The sequence below is a fragment of the Dermatophagoides pteronyssinus genome, unplaced genomic scaffold (genome assembly GCF_027571235.1).
Source record: "Dermatophagoides pteronyssinus isolate colony J.1.1.1.1 unplaced genomic scaffold, Derpt_VIB-CSIC_2022.12 sq0005, whole genome shotgun sequence".
NCBI classification, from domain to species: Eukaryota; Metazoa; Arthropoda; class Arachnida; order Sarcoptiformes; family Pyroglyphidae; genus Dermatophagoides; species Dermatophagoides pteronyssinus.
Genome location: NW_027461529.1, coordinates 1896162 through 1915230, shown reverse-complemented (window position 1 = coordinate 1915230; position 19069 = coordinate 1896162). Strand labels below are relative to the sequence as shown.

At 30.4% G+C, this 19069-nt stretch overlaps 5 protein-coding genes across 7 annotated transcripts in view; 3 read left to right on the top strand and 2 right to left on the bottom strand.

Annotated features, from left to right (window-relative positions):
• Positions 1-5243, top strand: part of LOC113789868 (plexin-B-like) — a 54901-nt gene extending 49658 nt beyond the window's left edge. For both annotated transcript variants that reach the window (XM_075820025.1, XM_075820027.1), the window contains 8 exons: positions 43-171; positions 258-748; positions 833-3202; positions 3284-3653; positions 3720-4335; positions 4406-4647; positions 4717-4857; positions 4943-5243. In XM_075820025.1, coding sequence (XP_075676140.1) covers positions 43-171; positions 258-748; positions 833-3202; positions 3284-3653; positions 3720-4335; positions 4406-4647; positions 4717-4857; positions 4943-5104 — 4521 coding nt within the window. In that variant the 3' untranslated portion in view covers positions 5105-5243. The remainder of the gene's footprint in view (positions 1-42; positions 172-257; positions 749-832; positions 3203-3283; positions 3654-3719; positions 4336-4405; positions 4648-4716; positions 4858-4942) is intronic.
• Positions 5244-5312: 69 nt separating this feature from the next.
• LOC113789873 (uncharacterized) lies at positions 5313-7404 on the bottom strand. Of its 2 annotated transcripts, XM_075820028.1 has the most exons (4): positions 7272-7404; positions 6379-6600; positions 6061-6313; positions 5313-5990 (listed from the first exon to the last, which is right to left on the bottom strand). In XM_075820028.1, the coding sequence occupies exons 2-4, from the start codon at positions 6572-6574 to the stop codon at positions 5468-5470; spliced, it is 972 nt and encodes a 323-aa protein (XP_075676143.1). In that variant the 5' UTR covers positions 6575-6600; positions 7272-7404; the 3' UTR covers positions 5313-5467. The 2 variants fall into 2 exon arrangements, with proteins under 2 accessions (XP_075676143.1, XP_027195265.2); XM_027339464.2 differs by having other exon boundaries at positions 6379-7283.
• Positions 7405-7456: 52 nt separating this feature from the next.
• Positions 7457-10090, top strand: LOC113789871 (uncharacterized). The gene is made up of 4 exons (XM_027339462.2): positions 7457-7619; positions 7681-9105; positions 9163-9594; positions 9668-10090. The coding sequence occupies exons 1-4, from the start codon at positions 7457-7459 to the stop codon at positions 9940-9942; spliced, it is 2295 nt and encodes a 764-aa protein (XP_027195263.2). The 3' UTR covers positions 9943-10090.
• A 12-nt stretch (positions 10091-10102) lies between these two features.
• On the top strand, positions 10103-11711 carry LOC113789872 (WD repeat domain phosphoinositide-interacting protein 4-like). The gene has a single exon (XM_027339463.2). The coding sequence runs from the start codon at positions 10215-10217 to the stop codon at positions 11451-11453; it is 1239 nt and encodes a 412-aa protein (XP_027195264.1). The 5' UTR covers positions 10103-10214; the 3' UTR covers positions 11454-11711.
• On the bottom strand, positions 10491-17072 carry LOC113789869 (uncharacterized). The gene is made up of 4 exons (XM_027339461.2): positions 16815-17072; positions 14967-16734; positions 13573-14911; positions 10491-13087 (listed from the first exon to the last, which is right to left on the bottom strand). The coding sequence occupies exons 2-4, from the start codon at positions 16729-16731 to the stop codon at positions 11773-11775; spliced, it is 4419 nt and encodes a 1472-aa protein (XP_027195262.2). The 5' UTR covers positions 16732-16734; positions 16815-17072; the 3' UTR covers positions 10491-11772.
• Between the last annotated feature and the right edge of the window lie 1997 nt (positions 17073-19069).

Below are 19069 nucleotides of genomic sequence, written 5' to 3'. Positions count from 1 at the left end.
ACAACTAACTTTGATTTGATTTGGTTATTATTATTATTTTAGCTACTTATTTCGGGTCCTGATTTAGCCGAAGAATTTGATCAAGTTAATATTGATTCTGGTCATAGAATTTTACCCGATATGATTATGGATAATAGTGGAAAATATTTATTTGTTGCCTCTCCATATGTGGTATGTATAGTTGAATTGTTGTTTATTTTTATTTGTATTTAAAATCCAATAATGTTTGTTTGTCTAATTTTTTGTTTCATTAATAGATTGCCAAAGTTGCCATTGAACATTGTCCACATTATGGTAATTGTCGTTCGTGTTTAAATTCCCGAAATCCATATTGTGGTTGGTGTTCATTACAGAAAAGCTGTACATTACGTTCAAATTGTTTAGATACCAGAACATCAGTATCATCACGTTGGTTATCAGTAGATTCATCTAAATGTATAGAATTTCAATCAATTTATCCAGAATTTTTACCAATAAATTCATTGGATAAAGTTAAATTGATTATCAATCAATTGCCACGTTTACCGGCAAATGTTAGCTATCAATGTGTATTTGGATCAAACGAACCGATTCAAGCTGAATCAATGCCCAATGGTCTCATTTGTCAATCTCCACCAGTATCATTACGACCACGATTACCTGAACAACAGGATTTTGTTTCAATCGATCTAGCCATACGACCTTCCGATACGCGAACAGATTTTCTTCAACGAAAATTTATTTTCTATGATTGTAATTTTTATAAAACGTAAGTAATAGTTCAATGCATAGTTTTTTTTGTCATGTTGATTGATTGATGATAATGTTTATTTGTTTTTGCATCATACAACAGTTGCACTGGATGTGTTCAAAGTCGTTGGTCATGTCAATGGTGTTTCAAAGAGAATCGTTGCGTATCATCAGGCTATCTATGTGGAAGAAATTTTCAATCAAATGGCAATTATTCTAGCCGTGTGTCTAAATCTACTTATCGTTTACAACAACAACAACAACAATCAAATGTTGTACGTCATCGTAATGAATGTCCTAGTTTTAATTTTACAACAAAACAAATGATGGATATAATATTGCCGAATGGTGTAGCACGTGAAATATCATTACCTGTACAGAATTTAGCATTTGAAAATGTTATGTTTGGCTGTTTGATTCAAATTGAAAATATTCAAAGTTATGTTTCAGCTCGTATTAGTAATGGTCATATTGTATGTGCATCAACTAAATTTTCATATGATAATGATAATGCTACATCAATTGCAACCGTAACGGCCGTTTGGAATAAAGTTCAATTTATTGATCGTATTAATATTACATTATATAAATGTCAATATCTTGGTAGCCATAATGATCGTGCCGATTGTTCAATATGTTTAAATTTAGATCGAATATATGATTGTGCTTGGTGTGGTTCACAATGTTCACATGTTGAACAATGTAATGAACAACGATCAATGATTTGTCCACCACCACGTATAGATCTTATACATCCATTATCTGGACCAGTTCAAGGTGGTACAGTAGTTACTGTTGAAGGTAGTAATCTTGGTGTTAATATTGATGAAATTCGTGACAAAATTCTTATCGGTGGTTATCCTTGTCATGTGGAAAATTTTACCATATCAGTTCAATTTACCTGTATTACTCAACCAGTACAAACACATTTTTGGGCCGATGTTGTTGTTGGTAATCGTGCCGGTTTTACAACGGCTCGTGATAAATTTCTTTATGCCGTTCCTGAAGTATTGGCTGCATCACCAAATAGTGGTCCACAATCCGGTGGTACGCGTATCTATATAACGGGAAATAATCTTAGTATTGGTACATCATTAGAAGTTTATCTGGATGAATATCCATGTATTGTGGATAAAATGCTTGTTTCATCAACACAGATTAGTTGCCGTACAACGGCAAGTAAATATGCTAGTTATGAAGTTGATAAACTTTATATCAAAATCGATAATGCAACACTTACTTTACCTAGTCGATTTCGTTATGTACCTGATCCAACAATTATGCGTATCTATCCACTTAAAAGTTATGTATCTGGTGGTCGTTCAGTAACCGTTATCGGTACAAATTTTGATGTAATTCAACAACCTCGTCTTGCTATATTCAGTGTAGATGGTTTATTTATCAATGATACTGTATGTGAAGTTGTATCATCATCACAAATGATATGTCCTTCACCACCAGTCAATGCTGAACTTGTTGATATTATCTATAGAGAACAGATTGATTCACAATCATTACGGTCGGCACCATCATCATCATCATCATCATCATCATTTACTGGTAATATAAATGATCATTTATCAACATTTGAAAAAATTAGTTTCCGTATTGGATTTATTATGGATTGGGTGATGAGTGTTCGTGATTTATCAGTCAATTATTCTACTATTCATTCAGATCTAATTTATGTACCAGATCCAAAAGCATTTTCATTCGAAGAAGGTATCAAAGATTATAAAGGAGATTCATTAGTAATTGAAGGTGAAAATTTACGATTAGCAACAAGTGAATCAGAAATCAATGTTACAATTGGTAATCGACCATGTAATCTAACATCATTAGCACCAAATCAAATTGTTTGTATACCACCGGAAACACAACCCGAACCTACAGATGAATTTGGTCGTCGTACAGCTATTTATTTACCATTAGTTGTTGTACGAATTGGAAATAATTTACGTTATGAAATTGGTTATCTTCGTTATGATTCAGCAAAAGGTTATGAATTATCATTGGTTACAATCGGTTTGATTGTTATATTTTCATTAGTATTGATCGTATTTGTATTAGTATCATTTGTATTTATGAGACATAAATCATTATTAGCTGAACGTGAATATAAACGAATACAAATGCAAATGGATACATTAGAAAATAGTGTACGGTCTGAATGTAAACAAGCATTTGCCGAATTACAAACTGATATGACCGATTTAAGTAATGATCTTGAAAATTGTGGTGTACCAATATTGGAATATCGTAATTATGTAATGAAAGTATTTTTTCCGGGTGTTGATGATCATCCATTATTTCAACCACGACCACGTCAATCAAATGGATCAAATATTACATGTGCATATAATATCTATGAATTAGCAATGGCACAATTTGAACAATTAATTTATAATAAATCATTTTTGATTTGTTTCCTAAATACATTGGAAAATTCACCATCATTCAATATTCGTGATCGGTATGTTTATTTTATTTTTTTTTGGATTTCTTTATTATATTCTCATTATTTGTTTTGTTTCAATTTTTTTTTCTCAAACAGTGTAAATGTTGCATCATTATTGATGGTCATACTAATGGAACGTATGGAATATGCAACCGATGTTTTACGTACATTATTATTACAATTAGTTGAAAAATCTGTTACATCAAAATATCCACAATTAATGTTACGTCGTACTGAATCTGTTGTGGAAAAAATGCTTACAAATTGGTTAGCATTAACTATGTATGATTATATGAAAAATTATGCTGGTTCACAATTGTTTATGTTATTTTCGGCAATTAAACATCAAATTGAAAAAGGACCAATCGATGTTATAACACATGATGCTAGATATTCATTATCTGAAGAACGTTTATTACGTGAACATTATAGTAATTATGAACAATTAATTTTACAAGTATTTCAGGTATTTATTTGCGAAAAAAAATTACTCAATCAACATATTCAATTAATCTATTTGATTTGATTATAGCCGGAAAAACCATTAGATAAATATCATATACGTGTAAATGACTGTGATACAATAAATCAGGTGAAAACGAAAATATTGGATATTATTTATAAAAATACACCATTTTCAATGCGTTTATCTATACATGAATTTGATCTTGAATGGCGTGATCAATGTGGTAATCATATATTATTACATGATATTGATTCAACATCAAAACGTGAACATCATGGTGCTTGTTGGCAACGATTAAATACATTAAAACATTATAATGTTAAAAATATGTCATTAGTTATGTTAATAACTAAAAATTCAATGCTTAAACATCAAACAGCAACATTATATATGACAAATAAAAAATCAGCAATATATCCATTATTGGCTAGTTCACCAATTAGTTGTCAAACATTAAATGGTTTTTCTACCGATGTTGATAATGATCGTTTTTGGCATCTAGTTAAACCATCATTTGATGATATGAGTAAAGAATCATCTAGTTCATCATCTGGTTCAGTATTAATGCATAAAGCAATACCGGAAATATTTCTTACTAGACTTTTATCAACCAAAGGAACTATACAAAAATTTATTGATGATTTTTTTCATACTATTCTTGTTGTCAATGATGCTTTACCTGGTATGTATATTTGGCTTTTTTTTTGATCATCAATTATTTCATTTTAAAAATTTCTTGTTGTTGTTTATAGTATCAATCAAATGGATATTCGATCTATTGGACGAAGCTGCAATTATGTACAATATAATCGATCCTGATGTAGTACATGCATGGAAATCTAATTGTTTACCATTAAGATTTTGGGTAAATTTTATTAAAAATCCAAATTTTATAGTGGATGTAAACAAAACACCAACAATCGATTCAAATCTAAGTGTAATTGCACAAACATTAATGGATTCATGTTCATCATCTGATCATCGTTTGGGCAAAGTAAGAATTTAAAAAAAAAATCTATTTATTTTAAAATTTCAATAATAATCTAATTCATTTAAAATTCAGGATTCACCATCAAGTAAATTATTATTTGCTAAAGATATTGTTAATTATCGTCGTTTGGTAATGCAATTCTATCAAGATGTTTATCATTTACCACCAGTTAGTGAACAAACATTATTTTCACATATGCAAAATTTAAATATGGTAAGTAAAACATATCCAATCAATCGAATCAATCAATCAATTAATTAATGTTGTTTTTCATTTTCTTTTTCATTTCAAAAAAAAGGCACACGTTGGTCAATTTGATACTGTTTGTGCGTTAAAAGAGCTATTTGTTTATGCTGTTAAATATCATGCCGATATAATGAATAATTTACAGCAAAGTGATTATCTAACCAAACAACAATCTTTGGATAAATTTATTAATCTTATTAATTATAAATTCTGATTTTTGATTTTTTGATTTTGATTTTTTCTTTTTTTTGTATTTGTATTTGTAACTAATTTGTTTAATAATTCTATTTATACATATTATATTTATATTATTGATTATTATTAATGATGTAAATAAATGTCATTTTAAATTCTTTTACAATTTACCTTTTTATTACAAAATTACAAAATAATTTAGCACAGTACAAAACTTTAATGGTTTAACAATTTTTAATCATTTTAAAAATTCAAGAAATTTTGGACAAAAAAATTATCAATAAATTTTTTGTAAATCATCAAATCTTACTACCATCGGACCAAGACCACTATTCACCATAACCAATTTGTGGTGGGTCGAAATTTCAGAAATGCGATCATTTCATTCATTTCGTGGTGGCTTCTGTCCGGACATATCCAAATACAATGATGGATACAACAAATCAAAAATACGTTTAACAGTAATTTCTTTGAAATTATCTGTTTCCAAATAGTTGATCTCTGTATCCAATTTACTATTGATCATGTCAACCATCGATTTCAAATTAGCTGAATACGAGAAACGTTCTTTAGCCAATAATGTATTGTTTGTTGGCATATAATTAATCAATATGAAACGTTCCAACAAATTATCATCCATTTCATAATTAAAACGCAACAAAATATAACCAGCACCAGTATTTTCAGGAAAAATTATTTTTTCAAGTTGTTCCGTCTGGTTAACATTCCAACGTTGAGCCAATGATACATGCTCATCCAATGTCAATTTACCATCAAATACAATTTTCGATTTACCTGCAATAATAAATCGTATGCCATAATCGTTACCATTTTTAAATTTAGCCAATTCAGTTTCACTGACTTCAGCTAATTCCAAATTCATTTTAGCTTTCGGTTGAAGATAGCTATTTGATAATGATGATTATGATGATCAGACAAATAATTAATTATTTTAGCAACAAAAAAAAAATTTACCTAAATTTAACGTTCGGCAAAAAAGTTTCGTTTTGTTTTTGTTGCTTTTCTTCAGCAATTTCTTTCTTTTCTTGCAAACCTGTCTTAATAGCTTCTTCGATCTTTTCAACACTAAGATCATCATAATCATCTACAAATAGATCCAATGATGGGCCAAATGATTTTTTCAATTCAATTTTAGCCGAAGATGAAAACAATTTGTCTTTAATACAACATGAGGATGGTTTAACTTGAACCATTACCCATTTCAATTCTTATTAATAATGATTGATTGATAATTTGTTATTAATTTTTTTTGTTAAAATTCAATATACTTACCATCATCCAAATCGATATTGATAAGAACAAAGAATGGACGATTATCTTGCGAATCAATTTTTTCAGCCAAAAAAAGTTGGTAATCTGATTTCCAATCAGCTTGTTTTGTCATTGTATATTTCATGACCATTCGATTAACTTCATTATCAATACTTATCATCAATAATCGATAATTGTTATCATCTTGTTTAGCCATTGCAAGATGTTCACTCAATTCTTTGTCTATTTTTATTGGTAAAAATGCCATATTTTGTTAATAGATAATGTTTTTTTTTTTTTGGATCACTAAGAATTTAACAACAATATCGAAAGCTAATCAAATCAGAAATGCCTTTCTAATACAAATACCACGTGTTTTTATAAGATAGAATTCGAATTAATCGAACAGAAAAAAAATTAGAACTTTTTTTTAGAACAATTAACATTGTTAATGTTAATTGTAATGGTGCTTGTAATGGCAACTGTTATAACAGACCCCTCCAAAAAAATACATTACGTTATAAAGCCTTTAACGGCCAGGTATATTCGAATAACATCATCATCATACTAAAGATTTAAGGAATAAAATTAATATTGGACCAGGGAAAAAAAAGAATTGGTAAATTAGTGGGAATGAAGGAAAAATATTTCCGAAAATTAAAAAAAATTTTTTTTTCAAAAATAGAAAAAGTTTCCTTAGCATAATGTGAACATGCGTGAAAAAATAACAGAAGAGATTGAACAAAGCATTATGCATGCATGCTTGTATTGTGTGAGTTGAGTGTTCAACGAAAAAAAAAAAATTGTCAAGTGTTGTAGTGGTTTGATTTGAAAAGGTAAAAATTTGTAGTAGAAGCACATTGAACTGCGCAGATCGAATGATAGAATTGAAGAAAAAAAAAAACGGCGCTAACCTTTCAAAATTGACGGTTGGTAATTGTAACTGGCAGAACACCAATTTATTCAACGGTCACGTCTCTTGTTCTTAGGTGTTTTGTTTGTTGTCATCTGTAATTTCATACTTTGAAATTGGATGTTATTTCAATATCTTTTCTTAAATATCATCGATATATAAATTCGAGTACAACAAAACTAAATTATGACTGATCCACAAGAAATTTGGAAAACAAAAATGCGTGATAAAGTTTTCCATACACCTAAATCGACATCATCGATTGGTACAAATTTATCATTATTGGCACAATATGATGATATGATTCGTATGACACAACCACCATTGATTAATCTCACTGATCTTAAGGGTAAGTTTTGTTCTTTTCGGCCATTAAATTGATGCATTCATATCATTTGTTTTGGCCATAGCATTGATTGGATTGATTGAAAATTTTGATAAATGTCGCGTCAACTGGCAACAAACTATCGAAGATAATCAACAAAAAGATCGATACATAGAAAAACTTGAAGATGATGCTAAACAAATGCAAATTCGTTGGGATCGAATTAAACGTGCCTATGCACGCGAAATCAAAGAAAAAGATAATTTACAAAAATGTTATGATAATCTTAAGAAAAAGATGGATATTCTCCGTCAAATGATCCTTGAACAAGATGGCCAAAAGACATCACAAATTTTCAATCAAACAATGGCACAGGCTAAATCGACAAGCAGTTTGATTTCAATATTGGAACATGTGGACACTTTGCTACCACCAAACGATGGTGATGAATCTGATGATGGTCTATTATTCGATAAATCTGATGATAGTATCGATTGTAACCGAACATTCAAAACTAGTAAAAATAATCAACAAATACCAAGTGCACCACCATTGCCATCATCATCATCATCGGAAAATCCTGCAAAATCAACAACAAGGCAAACTAAGTTATCGACAATGATATCACGATCACGTATCGAAACAATCGCCGAAGTTAGTGATGAAAAAGATGCCAGTGATGAATCATTACTAAATGTCGGTTTCTGTATGTTGCCCGATACTACTCAAGTGAAAAAATCAAACATACTGCAAACACCGGCTTCGACAACAGCCATAACTGAAAAGAATGATAAATTTCTCAAACCAAGTATGCGATCGATTTCGGAAGCAACAACTGCTAAATCATTGAATCGAAATCCATCAAAACAATTATCACGAACCATAACAATGCTACGTAATGCACAAACAACACGATTAGAAGCTGAACGTTTGGGTAGCCGATCACATCGATTTTCAGAAAAGAAAGCATTCAAAACCGTAATCTGTACGGTTTGTAATAAAAGTATCGGTTTTTGTAGTTCATATGGTGTTTGTACTGAATGTCGTGGTAGCTGTCATAATCGTTGTCGAGATAAATTACCCAAACCATGTTTACCATACATGTCGACCAACACAAGTATTAAAAAAATGATTGCATTGACTGGCGATAGTCGTATGGTTGGTGGAAAATTTCTTATAATTGGCGATTTTGTGCCGGATTCAGTCCGACCATGTGTACCGCCATTATTGATTCATTGTTGTAATGAAATTGATCGCCGTATTCGTTTAGATATGGAAGATATTAATCGAAACGATGATTCGTCCGTTATTGGTTTGTATCGTATCTCCGGTACCGATATGGAGACAAGAGAATTACGACGAAAAATTCTTAAATCTGAATTCGGTATGCCAAATTTGTCGGCCATCATATCAGTACATACTATTTGTGGTGTTGTTAAAATGTTTTTACGTGATCTGGATGATTCACTTATTTCAAGAATTATGTGGAATGATTTCTATCGTGCTTCGGGTAAGTTTAAAATTCTTTTTTTCAATAATAGAATCTTATTTTTTTTGTCTGTTCTAGTTCATATTGTTCAAACATCAGTAAAATCATTACATCATCAGTTTAACAAACCAATTGATTCTGGTGTAGATGATAATGGTAGTTCGGGTGACAATGAGCATGATGATGATGATGATGACATGAATAGTCCAACCATGGTATTGAAACGTGTAATCTGTCAACTACCATTACCTAATCGTGATTCTTTGGCATTTTTGATTCTTCATCTACGAAATGTTGCCAATGCTGAACGTGTAACTAAAATGACTCGTCAAGCATTATGCAATATATTTGCACCGACCATTGTTGGTAGTTCAGAATTTCGACAATTATCTGCTGAAGCTATGCAACGAGAAATACCTAAACAGATTAATGTTATGCAAGCATTGTTCGAAGTTGATGAAGCTTTCTGGCGTGGAATATTAACCGAACAAAATTTCTGTCCATTTAAAGGTTAATAAAAAGTTTTTATTTATCTGAATGATGATTTATCAATTTTGTTTAATTTTTTTTTGTCTTTTCATAGAAAAATCTGATCAATATTGTCGTAAATCATTATGTTCATCGGAAGAACAGGCTGATTTTTGTGCCAAATTAGCAAGAATTTCTTCATCGAATCTAAAAGATTTATTAAATTCCAAAGATAATGCTGGCGATGATGATGATGATGATACTAAATCGGATCGACGAAATCGTGTATTACCCGGAATGAATTCCTGCATTGTTACAACCGGACGATTGAATACAACGGCTATTAATCGTCGTTCAATTATTCACAACTTAAAGGATTCTCTTTATTAATTATTATCCACGACTTAACATTTCATTTGAACATTATTATCCGATACCAAATCGTTTTCAAACAATATTTTGTTTTTAAAAAAAAACTTTTTAAAATAATCTTTGTACTTTTACAATTAAATAAAAAAATGACTATATTTATCATCGATAGATGGCTGAACTGGTTAATGCGCGCTCATTTTAACGACGTAATTTATTTTGCATTTTTTTTATTGTTTACGAAATAAAAACTGTCTTCAATCAATCTGTGATCAATAATTTTAAAATTAATAATGAATCAACAGCGAGAAATTCTAAACGTATCGATCAATGATGAAGGTAATCTATTTGTTGCCTGTATGGATTCAGGTGTTCGAATCTATAATATGGAACCATTAGTTGGTAAATTATTTATCGATTCATCAGTGATTGGATCAGTATCGATATGTAAATTATTACATCGCACAAATCTAATAGCAATTGTTGGCGGTGGTCAACGGCCAAAATTTGCTGATAATACTGTATTGATTTGGGATGATTATCAGAAACGATTTGTTTTGGAATTTACATTTGCCAATCGTGTGCTTTCATTAAAAACACGTCGTGATCGTTTATTTGTTGTTGAACGTAATCGTATACATTGTTTTTCATTCCCCAATTCACCGACTAAATTATTTTCAATCGAAACACGTGATAATCCGATGGGCATCTGTGAAGTAACACCATTAACCAGTGCTACGGAAATTCAATTACTTGCCTATCCAGGTCATCGTATCGGTAGTGTACAGCTATTGGATCTATCCCATACCAATCGATTACCATTCAATAATCATTATCATCAAATTCAGAACAATCCACAACAACAACAGCGTTCATCAAACGTTGAAGAATCAAACGAATCGATAACCAATGACAATATATCAGCATCATCATCAATATCACCATCAAGTATATCGGCGCACACTTCGGACATAGCATCAATTGCATTAAATCGTACAGGTACATTATTGGCTACTGCTTCACGTAAAGGAACATTAATACGAATATTTCGTACAATCGATACGGATAGTAAAATTACCAACAAATCTAATCCTAATCATCATAATCAACAGCAACCATATGTGCCATTATCACCTGTACAAATAATTGAATTTCGTCGCGGTATCGATCAGGCTATGGTTTATGGTATTGTATTTTCACCGGATTCAGAATATGTTCTTGTTTCAAGTGATAAAGGAACTGTACATATATTTGCATTGAAAGATACCCGTCTAAATCGACGTTCAACATTATCATCAATGCCATTAGTTAATAATATGCAATTAGCTAGTTATGCATTGGCTAAATTTACATTGACTGCTGAATGTGCTTGTGTTTGTTCATTTAGTGGTAATGATCGTCGTTCAGTTCATGCAATCTGTGTGGATGGAACATTTCATAAATATACTTTCAAAAATGATGGAACATGTGTTCGCGAAAATTTTGATACATTTCTAAATGTTCCAGAAGAAGCTGATCATATTTTGCTTTAAAATTCTATTTCTTCCCTTTTTATTGTTATCTTTTTATCTTTTTTTTTGTTTAAATGCTCAACTCGAAAAAAAAATCAAACAGTCAGCTGACCAAATCTAAGCCTAGTTCATACATTTCAAGTGTGTTGTAAAGTATGAAATGAAATTTTTTTTTGTTCAATTTTGAATTTTTTTATTATTATTATTATTTTTCAATCAATCAATCAAGTCAAAATGCAAATAAATTAAATATTCAATAATAAATACTTTTTAAATGTACAGTGTTAATGATATATTTTTTTTTGTTTAAATAGTGGCAAATTTATAGACACGGTGGTGGTTATCCATGACCACGATCATGACGAGAATTATGTTGATGATGATGATAACGACAATGCATAATAGTGATAAAAAATTCAAGATAGGCAATAAATTTCGATGACATATTTATATAGAGATCAGTGTTTAAATTACGTAGATTTTCCTGCTCGGACATTAATAGAAAAAATGTTGTCTGAAATACTTCCTGTCCTTGTTGACCGACAAAATCAAATTTAGCTATTAGATGTTTACCCGGACAATTATGATCTTTAACAATTTCATCATTCATAGCTGTCCATTTATTCATCAGATGATTATCGAACGATTGTTTAGCATCCGAATATGATTTTGTTGATTGTGATGATGGTGTCAATGCAATCAATGCTTTAATCGACATAATCGTATTGATCAATGTACTACGTACAGTATCTAGTTTTTTGGCAATAACTTTATCAAACAATTGACTTGATAATAATTTTGGATCATGTTGTAACCATATCCGAAATATAATGGCTAAATGTTCTAATGACCGTGCCGATATACGAATAGAACGAGTAAAATTTCGATAACAAGTACATTGCCATAGATATTGCATTTCGGTCATAACTGGCATCACTATTTTTGTTTGTTCTTGATCATATTTTCTATCCATATCAATATCCGATGAAGTTGATGGTCGTACGGTTGATTTGATATCTAAATCTTCATCACTATTAGTAGTATTATTGGCTACAGTCAAAGTAGCCGATTTTTCTTCTGACACCAGATTCGATTCTATCAGCTTAGTTTCCGTTTCAATAATCGATTCAATTGTTGGTGCAGTAGTAGTAGTAGTAGTGGATTCTATGATCAAACATTTATCATCATGATCAACATTGTTGTTGTTATTGTTGACAAATTCCGTACGACGTCGACCACGACGATTATATCGATTATTATCATTCGTATCAATCATATTGATCGTTCGTGTTTTTCTTTGACGATTTTTCAATGCTAATGATGGTGGTGGTTGTGTTGTTTTAGCTGTATTGTTCGATGAAATTAATGGCTGATGTTGTCCAACAAATGTTATTTCATTCATTGCCATATTGACAACAAATTGTTGTTTATGTGCTTGCTGTATGTTTTGATTGTTGTTGTTGTTGATCTTCGTCGGCGATGATGATGTTATTGGAACAAATTGTTGTTGTTGTTGTTGGTGATGTGCAAGAATACTGCTTTCGGTTGTTGTCATTGTCATTGTTGTACGAACTGTTGGAACTGTTGTTGTTGTTGTTACCTGATTCATAATGAATGATGATCGTTGTTGTTGTGGTTGATGATGTTGACTGGATCTAAAAAGAAAATCTCAATTTATATCATTCAATTCGATCAATGATGGATTCAGGAACAAGAAAAAAAAGTGTTTGTTGTAATGTAAAAATAATCAAATGTAAAGAGGACAGGAAACAAAAAGACGCAAACCAAACCAAATGAAAAATAAAAATAAAAATCAACAAAACAAACAAAGACAAACATAATGATTATTTGAATTAAAAAGGGATAATGATAAAAAGGCATGACAAAATAAAGGGACGAAATTAAAAACTGCCAAATATTAAAACAACAAGAAGCATGAGATCAATTCGACAAAATCAGTCCAATTAAATTCGAATCAAAAAGAAAAAAATGTTTTTCGTGCAAAAAAAACATTCCAAAAATGCATATCCAATCAATCAATTATATGCAATAGAAAAATAAAAAGAAATGAGAATTTTAAATGTTTTTCAGTTTGTTTGGGGGGTTTTTTAGGTGGGTGTTTGGAGGATTTGATTCTCACTGTTCAGGTTCGATACGATGTTGTTGATGCGGCTGATGCTGCGGTGGTGGTAGTGATGATGGTTGTGATATCATATTGACCATTGATGAAAATGGTGGTGGTGATGGTGTGGAAGCAGTTTGCTTCTGCATTCGATACAAAGTAATATTATCATTTTGAGCATTATTATTTTCTACTTTTAATAATGATGATAATGGGTGATGTTGTTGTTGATGATGGATAACAGTATTGGGTCCACCGATTCGAACAATTTTCTGTGAAGGTGATTGAAGCAATTCACAGCCGATTGAAGGAATTGTACTTTGTACAATCGATGGTAAAGTTGTTACAGTTTTAAATGGTGAACGTGGCATTTTCACCAAACGTCTTCGTTTTGGCTTTGATGGCGGAATATTAGGTGGTGGTGGCATTAATCCAGGTGTTTTGGTTATCGGTTGATCAACAACAATATTGGCTGAAGATGTTGTCGGTAGTTGTTGTTGCATAATCATTGTATGTTTCGAAAGTTTCATTGATTGTTGTTGTTGAGCGATAGATGATGTATGCATTGGTAATGATCGTATTGTACAAAATTTGGCTAGTGTTTCAGTCGATGCAGAGGATGATGGTGGCAATTCAATAATACGATAATTATTTGTTGGAATTTCAGTCATCATTTGTTTGTTGGTAGTTGGCTGTTTTTTATTATATTTTAGATGAACCATACCACTATTATTATTATTATTATTATTATGAACCGGATATGAACTATGATTGATCATTGATGAACTAACTGCTATTGGCTGATTCGATATCGATGTTAATGATTGTGGTGATGATGACGATGATGATGATGATGATGATGATGATGATGGTGACGGTGTGAGTACAATCTTTGGTACTGATTCATTATTATTATCGAATATCACATGTATTGGTTGCACTTTTAATGGTGATAATTTTGACGATTCACCACCGGCATTATTAATGTTAATGTTTTGATCAAAACATTGTGATGGGAGTTGGTTTATTTGACTATAATTATCTTGAATCATTGATGATGAATACTGTGTTTTTGCAGTTTTATTTTTCATTGGCGATGGTGTCATCGATGATGATTGGTTTTTCATAGTTGGTTTTGGCCAATAATTACGATTCATATCCAAAGTTGATTGATTTTGATCCTGAATTATCGAACTATTAATACGATTAGTCAATAGATTAAATTCCGATAACGGAATAGATCTTGTGGATTGTTGACGCAATTCTTCAAATATCTTTGAATCATTCGATGGTATCATAGTCAACATATTACCAGTTGCCGTATAAAATGTTGCCCGTTCATTATTATTATCACCAGCTAAAAATTCAAATTTGAAATTAATTAGAAAGAAAAAAATAAATCATTCACAAACCAAAAACGACAGGTGAAATACATCGTTGTAATGTTGTGGGCGAAGCAATCATCCATTTTGTTTTTGATGATGATTTTCGTTTCTGCACTGGTTTCGATGGTTGACGATTTTTGATTCTTGAAATCTGATCCATAATCAATAATAAATGATCAAATTGTTGTTGATCGTCAAGGTTTAATTGTTCGATTTCAAGATTACATTCCGTATCGATACTATTAACATTGACATCATTAATTTGTTCAAATTGTTCAGGTTTGATAATTTCATCAACAACATTCGATTGAACACTAGCCGGTTGTTGATGATCAAATCGATCATCATCAAACACTTTGATCGTATCGATTGTTGTCCTCAATGTTGTTGATGATGATAATGATGGTGGCGAATCACAAGAACGATAACAAAGTCTTGGATCAATATCGATCGATAATTGTGACATTAATGATGATATTTTTCTATGTACAAAACGATCCATATCACGATTATTCAAATACGGTGCTAGATTAGGATTCTTTTCCACATCGGCAATCGTATATGAACGTTTCGGTTTAATCGATAATTCATCCATCATTTTCTGCACTCTTGGATCGGTATAAGTAGTTAATGAAGGTAAATGATCCCATAGTCGTTTTTTCATTAATAGCTGCTGTTGTTGGGGAGGATTAGCCGATGTGGATGGTTGTTGTTGATTTGCTGATAATAATCTTTGTTTTTTATGTTGTGTTTGTTTAACTTTATCTACACAATGTACAAATGCATTCATAAATGCCATTCCTTGTTGATAACGTTCCTGATCAGTCATTGGTTTTGGTAAGTCTTGTTCCGGTGTACGAAATACTGGTTCAAAATATTTCAATTTAAGTGGATCCAAACGATTTTTTGTTTTTTCAATTTCACGTTTAATTTTGGCCAAAGATTCATTGGTTAATTTGCCTTCAACAAGACGATTAAAATAATTATTTACAGCACGGGAAAAAAATTCATTAGTAAAGGCCGTTTCGGTAGGACAGATAACATTTGAATCCAATAATTGTTGATCACATTTAGGCAATAATTTTGTTAAACGATATTGATAATATGCTGGTAATCGATCAAAATTACGTCGATTTAATAATTGTGTCCAATTATAATCACATAATATTGATTGTGGTGTATTCAAATCGATTTTCTTATTTTTTATTTCATTTATTTTAGCTGTTTTACTTATTTTATGACGAGATTTACGTTTAATACGTACACGATCAACAACTTTGTCACAATAACGTTCCAATGCAATAATCATTTTTCGTGCTAAATCCGGATCTTTTTGTGCTTCACGTATCAATTGTAATTGATTTTTTAATGTTGATAATTTTTGTCGCATATATTCACGGGATGCTTTTAATTTCATACTGATTGAATAATAATGTCGACGACGTATGCCACGATTCTGGCTTAAACGTATAGTGTTGGTTGTCGTTCTTTTACGTTTTGTCGCATTTGTTTTTGTTGGTGTTGATTTCGTTGGCTCATTCGTTGTTATTGTAGATTTTTTACCAGGTTTTCGACCTCTTTTTGTGACCGATATTGTTGGCTGTTGCGATTGTTGTTGCGGTTGTTTCGTTTTACCTTTTGGACGTCCTTTTGTCTTTTTTGTCGTTGTTTTTGCTTGTTTCCCGGATTTATTTCTGGCCATTGTTCGATTAAATGTTGATGATTGTTGTTGTTGACCGCTGGTATTATTGTTATTATCGGCAATTTTTGCTGTCGATTTTCTTCTGGCCATTTTCTTGAATATTTCAAAAATATTATCATTTAATCAAGAATAAAAAAAATTGTAAGAACGACAAAATGAAATTCAGTTGTTACTTTTCGATGTTATGGCCAATCAACCAATCAAATGGATTGATTGATTGATGGCTTTGTTTGTTCTATTACGGTTGTCGTTTGTATTTTTTTCAATGTTATTGCTGATTTCGTTTTAATTTTCACTTGTTTTCGAAAATCAATTTATCGAACGAAATTCAATGATGATGATGATGATAATTTCTAAATAATTTAAAAACAATAGAAAAAAATCAATCAATCATGATGATTGAAAAAATCAAAACCAAAACCAAAAAAAAAAAAAATACATTAAGAATTTTTTCATGAATCTTTTTTTGCCGAATTCACAATATTTGTGAGCCGAGCTAGAATTCTTTCTTTTTTTTTGGAATACGCGTAACAACTATATTAACAAACAAAACAAAAAACATAGTAGCATAGCTAAACGAATAGAAAGCTGCTCATTTTTACCACTAGTTTTTTTGTTTTGTTTTGTTTTGTTTTGTTATTTTCATTGAATTGAATCCAACAAAACAAACAAATAAAAATTTGCCAAGTTTATAGCATGATGTCCATTGTATAAATGTTTGGAAACAAAAAATAAATGATTTTGATCAACACAAGATGTCGTATTTGTAAATCAAATGAATTTCATTTTTTTTTTTTTTTGCAACATGTTTTTGGTCATTACATTAGAATTGTTGTTGTTTCTTGTTTCTTCTTGTGTAACCCATAAATTCTAATCAACCAATTATTTAGTCTTTTTAAGAAAAAAAAAATGCCAGCACTGATTCCTACAATGATGATTCTGGTTTTTCTGGTTCTCTGGTAACATTTTTTTTTTTTGTTTTTGTTTTCTAATGTAGAAAAAGATATATTCATTCTTTATCATGAAATAGGAATTAACCTATTTTTATATTTATATCTATAATACAAATAGAGGATAATCATGATAAACGAGTGTCAAAAACAATAGTGTTCCGAATAAAAAAATAAGATATATTCTTGTTACAAAATGTATTTTCTTCTCTTTCTCTCATTTCATTTCTGGTTAACATCCTAAACAATCAATGTTGGTTGGTTAGTTGTTGTTGTTAAAATAGCCAATATCTGCAACCATCTTTGATGGTGATATTACTTGGAAAAAAAAAATATTTTGCTAAAGTTATTTTAGATTCTGAACAAATCGATTTCGTTGTTGACAACATTGAATAAGACAAAAATCTAGCTTGTAGTGAAAAATGTGTGGGTGATGTGTATGTGTGTGTATGTTTGTTGATGATCTAATGATGGTGTGAATGTCATATGAAAATAAAGACCAAATAACTAACTAAGTGTTGTTTCATAAAATTCTGCTGTGTTCTAAATGAATGATGATGTCAAATCGATAATCGATATGCCAAAATTATAATCAAATATTAATGAAACCAACAACAGAAAAAAAAATCTGAAATATCAAAATGCATTTCAATGATATTCTTTGATTTGAAATCAAGAAAATAAAAATCGTTTATTCAACTTCAAAGAATTCTTTCTTTATTCGATTACAGAAAATTTTCTCCTATATTGACCTAAATTTGACCTTGTCAAAACCAAAAAACAAAAAAAAAACCATAGAAAAAAAATCAAGTGAATTTTGAATAAATAAATAAAGGTTAATGATCGTGATTTGATTTGTCGTGATTGAATCTGAATCTGAATTCAAATCCAAATCCGAAAAAAACATGATAACCGGTTTTTAACCTAGATTTATTCGAAAAAAATCAAAAAAATAAATTCCGGATATCATTATTTGATCACTGCATATGACATTTTCATTTTCTCAATGAATTTTGTAATCAATAAATAAATTGAAGTGAAAAAAAGTACATTGACCATTATTTTCAAATCAATATTCATAATTCATAAGCTACAATCGATACAAACCATATATGTCACATGAAATGAAAATTATCATCATCATCATCATTGATAATTTTGATCAATGAAGAAACATAATTTGAATATTTGATTGAATCATATTACTTTACTTTAGTTAAGTTTTTTTTAATCAATTGAGAAACCTAAATGGATGTATCTAATCGAGAGAGAAAAAAAAACCAAATCAGTTTCGCATTTCTTTCATTTGTCGATATCTTTACTTTGTTTAACAAATTATTATTATTTCTGGTATCAAAGGTTTCTTTTTTTTTCTCGACAAATATCCTATATGCATGTGTGTGTGTGTGTGTGTGTATATCCTTGTGATCGATAATGATAACCGATAAATTTTTTCTTTTTTCTTTTTTTTTTTGTTT